Source organism: Papilio polytes, unplaced genomic scaffold (genome assembly GCF_000836215.1).
Source record: "Papilio polytes unplaced genomic scaffold, Ppol_1.0 DF823731.1, whole genome shotgun sequence".
Lineage (NCBI taxonomy): Eukaryota > Metazoa > Arthropoda > Insecta > Lepidoptera > Papilionidae > Papilio > Papilio polytes.
Window position 1 is genome coordinate 2,435,063 of NW_013525473.1, and position 7,301 is coordinate 2,442,363.

The 7,301-nt window shown below is 33.8% G+C and overlaps 2 protein-coding genes across 2 annotated transcripts in view; one reads left to right on the forward strand and one right to left on the reverse strand.

The window, feature by feature from the left end:
• LOC106103467 (tubulin-specific chaperone D) overlaps positions 1 to 3,271 on the reverse strand; it is an 11,495-nt gene extending 8,224 nt beyond the window's left edge. Inside the window, exons 1-7 of the mRNA XM_013283248.1 lie at positions 2,735 to 3,271; positions 2,498 to 2,657; positions 2,085 to 2,211; positions 1,709 to 1,959; positions 1,156 to 1,307; positions 550 to 757; positions 5 to 32 (exon numbers count right to left, since the gene is read on the reverse strand). Coding sequence (XP_013138702.1) covers positions 5 to 32; positions 550 to 757; positions 1,156 to 1,307; positions 1,709 to 1,959; positions 2,085 to 2,211; positions 2,498 to 2,657; positions 2,735 to 3,094 — 1,286 coding nt within the window. The 5' untranslated portion in view covers positions 3,095 to 3,271. The remainder of the gene's footprint in view (positions 1 to 4; positions 33 to 549; positions 758 to 1,155; positions 1,308 to 1,708; positions 1,960 to 2,084; positions 2,212 to 2,497; positions 2,658 to 2,734) is intronic.
• A 379-nt stretch (positions 3,272 to 3,650) lies between these two features.
• The window catches only part of LOC106103468 (PHD finger protein 14), a 14,461-nt gene continuing 10,810 nt past the window's right edge, over positions 3,651 to 7,301 (forward strand). The window contains exons 1-8 of the mRNA XM_013283249.1: positions 3,651 to 3,884; positions 3,957 to 4,014; positions 4,131 to 4,295; positions 4,544 to 4,683; positions 4,852 to 4,963; positions 5,146 to 5,274; positions 5,585 to 5,667; positions 6,548 to 6,702. Coding sequence (XP_013138703.1) covers positions 4,005 to 4,014; positions 4,131 to 4,295; positions 4,544 to 4,683; positions 4,852 to 4,963; positions 5,146 to 5,274; positions 5,585 to 5,667; positions 6,548 to 6,702 — 794 coding nt within the window. The 5' untranslated portion in view covers positions 3,651 to 3,884; positions 3,957 to 4,004. The remainder of the gene's footprint in view (positions 3,885 to 3,956; positions 4,015 to 4,130; positions 4,296 to 4,543; positions 4,684 to 4,851; positions 4,964 to 5,145; positions 5,275 to 5,584; positions 5,668 to 6,547; positions 6,703 to 7,301) is intronic.

Sequence of the window (7,301 nt, forward strand, 5' to 3'; positions counted from 1 at the left end):
CAGCTGCTGCGGGGACAGCAGACCGCGCCGAGCTGCCGGACACACGCTGCCTTACTGTATTACTGTCTTATAGTGATTTTTTACTGGTCCTTTTACTGGTCAGAGACCGCTTTTATATTATTCTTGTTAGCATGACTAAGGAACAAGTAAGTCATCAAAACTGGCTTTAATTACTTTTTCGCAGGATAAAGGCGCTGCATAAATAATATATTTTGTCGATGTTAGTAGTTAGTTTTGTAGATGTCATAGTAAACGTTATTGTATTGTCACCCAAAGTCAACTCGCTCACTACACAGCGACCAACGACTCACTGCCCGTTAAATTTAAAATCATTCGCTGACCATATTTTGGCATTTGCTAGAGCAAATTACTATGTGAATCCGCGTCATATCCTACTATAGCTTTCAAATCTAAAAAGTATAAAACTAAACATTTCTATGGACCATAAAAAAGTTCACTATTTTTTTAAATATATGCTTTTCTTGTGACTTGACTAAGGTTAGTAACTTCGTAGTTTTTTTTTATTTGAAACGCGTTGTATATCCTTACCCAATTCCGCAAGAGCCATACATCCTCCATGCCATGCGGTGTCTCGTTCATTCTCAGCGAACAATGTAAGCACGATCTCACAGACGTCGGCGGCGGCGAGCGCCGGCAGCCGCGCACCTATCCTGCCTACACCCTTCGCTGCCGACCACCGTACAACTGTGTCCTCATCACGTAGAGAACACAGGAGTAGTTCCACTACTTCTTCTACCTGTAACAAATACAATATTAGGACATAAGTAATAAAAAATTAAAGATTTCTGTCTTTTATAATATCCATACTTCTATACAAACATAATACAGAGTAAACACTACTAGTAGGGTGTCAGCAATCACAGCCTATTTTTGAATAATTCTTTCTTTAATAAATAACCCTACACTTACGACACGATTTCGGCTATATATTTTCACGCTATTAAATTTATTGTCATTTATGCATTTCAATTGAAAATACCACAAATGTGAACAATAAAACAAAATTTCTATAATTTCATGCCAATGAAAAAGGCACACGAACATCTCCTATATTTATAGCTTTAGTTAAACATTTAAAATATATAATGCATTGCCATAATTATTTCTGAAATGTCTTTATACATCACAACATACCTCCTGTGGTATATCCTGGTCCTCGTCATCAGGAGGCGCGGCAACGGGCTCGGTGTCCCCGGCTGCCGCGACCCCGCCCAGAGTCACTGCGAGAGACCTCGAGCCCTGCGTGTACCGAAACGATGCTACACGAGGCCGCAGGAATGTTAATCCTGAAAAAAAAAAAACATTATTTGTTGGTAAACAATAGCGTCAATGGCATTTCTTAGTGACAATTTGATGTTAGTCTGTTTATAATTAGAGTATTTGCCGCACTCAGAATTATTAATTAATCACTAAGGGTGACCACTACTGTAGATATCTCATTTGAAATGTGGCAAATAAACTTCTTATCTTAGTAATAATATAAATGCAAAAGTTTAGATAAATATATTTATTGTGTTAGAAGGTATCACCAGAATGGCTAAATTGAAATTAATGAAATTTTACACAGAAGTAGAGCAGAACTGGAAGAACACATAGACTACTTACTTACTTAAGTTTGTTTTTAATTATTCAGATAGTATTATATAGGCAACAGAACTAACACATAGGAGAATTAACACATACTTACCAATTCTTTGCACAATTTTAACTCCATACTTCCTAACGAGCATGGCATTGTGATGTTTATAGTTTTGTTCATTAACCCACTGCAGTAACTTAGGTGTGTATGGAAGTAAATCATCTCTTTTCCCATGTTTAAGTACTGCAGCCACAGCTGCTAGCACACCATAATGTATTGTGTCTTGATCTTTCAAATTGGAATGTAAATCACAAGCCCAGTCGAAGAAAGCACCTAAATAAATTTCTTTAACATCAGACCTGTAGAATGCAAATAAAATTGTATAAAAATTGATTAGGTGATGGCTTAAAAGTGCATTGCAAATGCTTTTGTTTAATTTAAATACAAACACATTTACTGAAACTTCTAGAATAAGTTATCTCACCTGGTAAGAAACTTAGAGGCTAAATATGCACTAGCTTCAGCACAGGAATCCTTACTACAAGCATATATTTTGCACATATTGAAAATCCTTTCCATTACAGTTAACTTTTTAGAAGAACCAGCTGCTCCTGTACAACAACAAACACATAACTATACCACTAAAATAAAATGAGTGATTGTTCTATACTTAATATTATAAAGAGGAAAGACTTGTATTTTTGTATGTATTTACATAACTCAAAATCTACTGGACCAATTATAAAAATTCTTGCAACATTAAAAAGCTATGTTATTGCTTAGTAACATGGGCTATATTATTACTATCTTTTTAATTTCATGTGGGTTAAGTCTAATAGTATCAGAATGTATAAAATTTTACATATGACATTTTGGAAATTTACAGTGCAGTGTTACCTGGTTGGTCTGGTGCAAATCCATCCAATCTGCTCATGTGAAATGGAATAATAACACCAATAGAGAGCCAAAGGAGTAAAACGAGTCTACTGCGCCATGTTTCTTTGTCCATTGGGTCTTGCGCTTCTAGGAATGTTAGAACAGTTAAAAGATCCGATACCTGAAATTTAATTTTATATAATCATTTCTATTCCGTTTGTATAACCATTTTTTTTATTATTATAAATGTCAATATACCTCATGAGGCAAGTGCCTTACAACCACTTTATATCCACGAACTCTTATAATTTGATACATATAGTTGAAGGTAGCATGTTTTAATCCACTAGGGGATTCTTTATCCTTAATCAATGCAATAAACTTGGCTAATATCTTATCCAAGTGTGGATCAAGTAGGTGAGGTTGCTCATAATATTGCTTCAAAATACTATATAATCTATCATAGTCTACTTCCAATTGTGGCGTCTCATATATATTTTTCAAATTATCTATCATGTTCATCACATCTTCAACCTCAGAGAAGTGCTCTAATGCACATCCTAAGCCAATATTATCACATTCGTCATCCTTGTTCAGATCTGCGTCTAACCCAACCATCTTTGAAGAATGAATCAGATTTTTTTGAAGATTACTGCTAGAGAAAAATAATAATTATAATCCCTTCTTTTAAAACAGATAACACAAATAAACTAAATGTATTAAATCAACGATTAATCCACCGCACAAGAAATAAATGCCCAAACAAAACAATTGGTAGAATTGACATTGACATTTGTTTGACGGGATTTCGACAGCGACAGTTGTCTGTGATCTGACAATTTATTTTTTTCATATTTATACAAGTGAATGAGAGATTGAGTTGGAGAATAGAGTAGAGTGCGAAATATTTGTAAGCATCCATAGGAACATATCGTGGTTTTATTTATCGTAAATGGTTACCTTTCCTTACTTCGTGAAAAATATGTCGTTTGGTAATGAATTGTGATAAAAATTTAAAGTAAATAAGGACTTTTTACTGATTTGCTGATGGTTTTATTAAGATTTTCTAACTGCATTGTTACAGCATGACGTTTGTACCAATTCATTCATTCAATCAATTTTCTAATTATTTTTGACTACAAAAACTTAAAGCTAAATGTTTAATTATAAGTTATTAAAATTAATTATAGTCTTAAACTATACCTTTTCTCATAACTTAGGATTTAGGAAGTTATTTAGGAAAGGATTTACTTAATACTGTATTTCATAAATTTGGAACATGTACGATTATTTAGATCTTAAATGGTGTACTAATAATTGAAAGTTATTTTTAACTTTTGTCGAATTTATGGGATTTCCCTTGAATTTCAGCATTAATTTGATAGGTGCTTATGCTTGTGTTAGAAAAGTAAGATATATGTGAAATAAGTTTTATTTATATAGAGCCGGCGTTTTATTGTACTAGGATTGTTCTTTTCAGGTTTGTAATGGAATTTGGTCTTGATAAATAACTATATTTGGAACTACAATGAGTAACCGTAAGTATTTATTCATGTTTTACACAAAATTTGACTCCTAAAAGTAGAAAATAAGTACACTCATGGACTCTTGTGTTATGTCAGTAAATTTATTTTGTTGTTTTTTTATTTTTCAGCTGGAAGAGGCACAGCGAAGCGTAAAGTTAAACCAGTTGAACCTCAGTCATTGTTAGATTTTGATCTTGGTGAAGGGGAGAGCTCAGATGATTCAGATTTTAGGATTGAAGATCATCCGGAAGAGAGTGATGACTACTCTATAAACTCTGATGATGAAGAAAAGAGTGAGTTTTTGTTGTCATAATTTTTTTCATAGTTAGATTTCTTAATAAAAATATTTCTTAGATTGAACTAAAATGAGTTCTCTTAAGTAATATGGTGACATAAAATAAACATTTAGAAAATAATTACTTATTAGACTAATTATCTTTAGAGCCATAATTTTGGATATCTTATGCATAGAAAATGTTTTTTTTTAATCTAGATTATTATGTGTCTATGTGTTTGTATACAATTGTGGACATTGTTGCAGAAGGAAATGCAAACAGCGGCAGTTCAGATGACCAATCTGGCTCAGATATTGAGAATGATTTTAAGAATTCTACCAATAAATTGGGTGAAGAGATATGTGTAACTGATTTACTTGAAAAAGCAAAGATGAAAGAGTTTAAGGTATTTATCATGATATATTAAGTTCTGCAATTATTAGATGCAAGACTGACTTTCCCTAACACCTGCCTTCTGAAACAGTAACTATTTAGGAGACAGGGTCCCTGCTGAATTTTGCAAACAAAAGTTTGTCCAATATAATATTTTTCATTGTTTAAACTTTATTTACAGTTTCCCAGTGAATTGGCCAACATGCTAATTTGTGCCGGCTGCTTGGGTTCAAGAAGTGATGATTTTAATGAAATTGTAGAATGTGATGGTTGTGGAGTTACTGTCCATGAAGGTAAAAATTGTAGATGTTATTATGAAATTAAAACTATGGTTTTATGACAATCATGTACTGTGGTCTTCTTGAGAATGCATATTGCATAGTAAATGGTACTTGCTTAAATAAAAAGCAGATATCCTTAGAAGTAAAAATGTACTGCTAGATAGTACAGTTTTAACATATAGTACTCTTTTCAGGTTGTTATGGAGTGTCTGATGTGACAAGTGAATCAAGTACAGTTAGTTCTGCATCAACTGAACCATGGTTCTGTGAGGCTTGTAAAGCAGGTGTTACTGATCCTAACTGTGAACTATGCCCCAATAAAGGTATGTTCAATTATTTTCTAAGAATACTTAGGGCCTGTCCCACCACTGACAGGTAGAGGCTCAAACAGCTTAAAAATGACGTCATTGTCAGATAAGGCAACAAAATCCTATATTTCCATACACATATGCATGTTGGATTGTCTTCAGATAATTTACAATTTGGTGGGACAGGTTCATATTATTGTAATTTTTTCTATTCAAAATGAATTTATTCTGACTAAAGTTGGCACATAGGACAAAAGAATACTAATGTTTTCCAAGTGCCAAGTCATGTACCTTGTTTTATTGACTACTTGTTTGCATGTTGCAGGTGGTATATTCAAAGAAACTGAAGTGGGTGCTTGGGTTCATCTCGTTTGTGCACTTTATGTACCTGGAGTGGCTTTCTCTGAGGTAATAGTTAGCATTACAACAGTAATCATATTGTTAATTATGTATCTGAGTAATTTTTTGGACAGCATCTGTAAATATTTGACTTTCACAAGTAAAATTATTTAATAATCAATTCTAAAATATGAGACTTTTGTTAAAACATTTGCCAATGTTCGTTAATTTACTAATATTTCTTGTTACAATACAATTAATTTCTTTTGCTAGGATATGAGATTAGTCGAATGTCGGTATTCGAACTCTCGCCCATGTGTTCTGAAATCTGTTTTCTTAACCAATAGGCTATTGAAGCTTCGGCATTTTATTTTTGTCGTAATATTTTGCTATTTAAGTGTTTTCCAGCTATATAAGTGATTTATATATTTAGCTGTAATTTGTCTATGAAATTGGGTTGGCTACAGGTTTGCAGCGTGCTGTAAAAATGAACCCTAAACAATGAGGTTTTATGAGGCTTCCTGTGGGATAAGGACAGGAAGCTGAATATTAGTAATTGCTCGCGACTTTCGAGTGAAATAAAAAAAAAATGAAAAACGTAGCCTATGTTACTCAGTGAATACATACTTATTAATGATGAAAGAATTTTTAGAATCGGTTCAGTAGTTTTTGAGTTATTTTAATACAAACAATAAATACAAATCTTTTTATTTATATTATTAGTATTTTTAGACAACTTATTTAATTGATACTGTCGCTTTAAACTCAGAGCAACACTTCTCGTCAAGACTTAAGTTGCGCGCCAATCTATCCATACTTCTAGTGACATTGACAGCTGTCAGCTAGGGACGTGACGTTTATGCCGATAATCTAGTGTTGCGCCATCTCTACTGCACGGTACTAATTTTGTTCCTAACAGTATAGATATAAGATGAGGGCGTGTGCGCAGGTGGAGCGGCTGTCGGGGGTGACGCTGTTCGAGATGGCGTACTCGCGGTGGGGCGCGCGCTCGTGCGCGCTGTGCGAGGACGGCACGCTGGCGCGCACCGGCGTCGCCGTCGGCTGCGATGCTGGCATGTGCAAGACCTTCTTCCACGTCACATGGTAACCTACTAATACATCTTAAAAGATTCTAATTGGATAATGTAGGATAAGAGGACTCTTATTCTTCTTTACATTTGGAACAAAATTACTTGATATTTTGAACACTGTTTATGCTTTTTGGACTATTCTAATCTAGATCTATCCAAATTAAAATTTATATTATGTGATTATATTTCGATAATTAATAAGCGGCCCAAGATCGCGTAGGCAAACAAAAATCATTTTATAGTGACACACGATAGAAAATAAAATTTACACTTAATACCGTACTAATGTTATATAAGTTTAGATGGATGGAAGTTTCTTAGAGTTTGCAGCCTAAACGTCTGAACGGATCTCATAGAGGATAGTCTGGAAGAACACATAGGCTACTTACCTTGTTTTTTTTTTTTTAATTCCACGCGGACGGATTCGCAGGCGAAAGCTAGTTAATGAAATAAAAATACGTCTATGTTAACTTATACTTAGATGTCTTAAAAAAACACTTTTCCACCAAACTTGCTTAACTGTATACAAATGAGCCGTTACCTATAATAATATTATAAAGACGAAGGATTTCTGTTTTTGTATGTATTGAAATAACTCAAAAACTAAGCCGA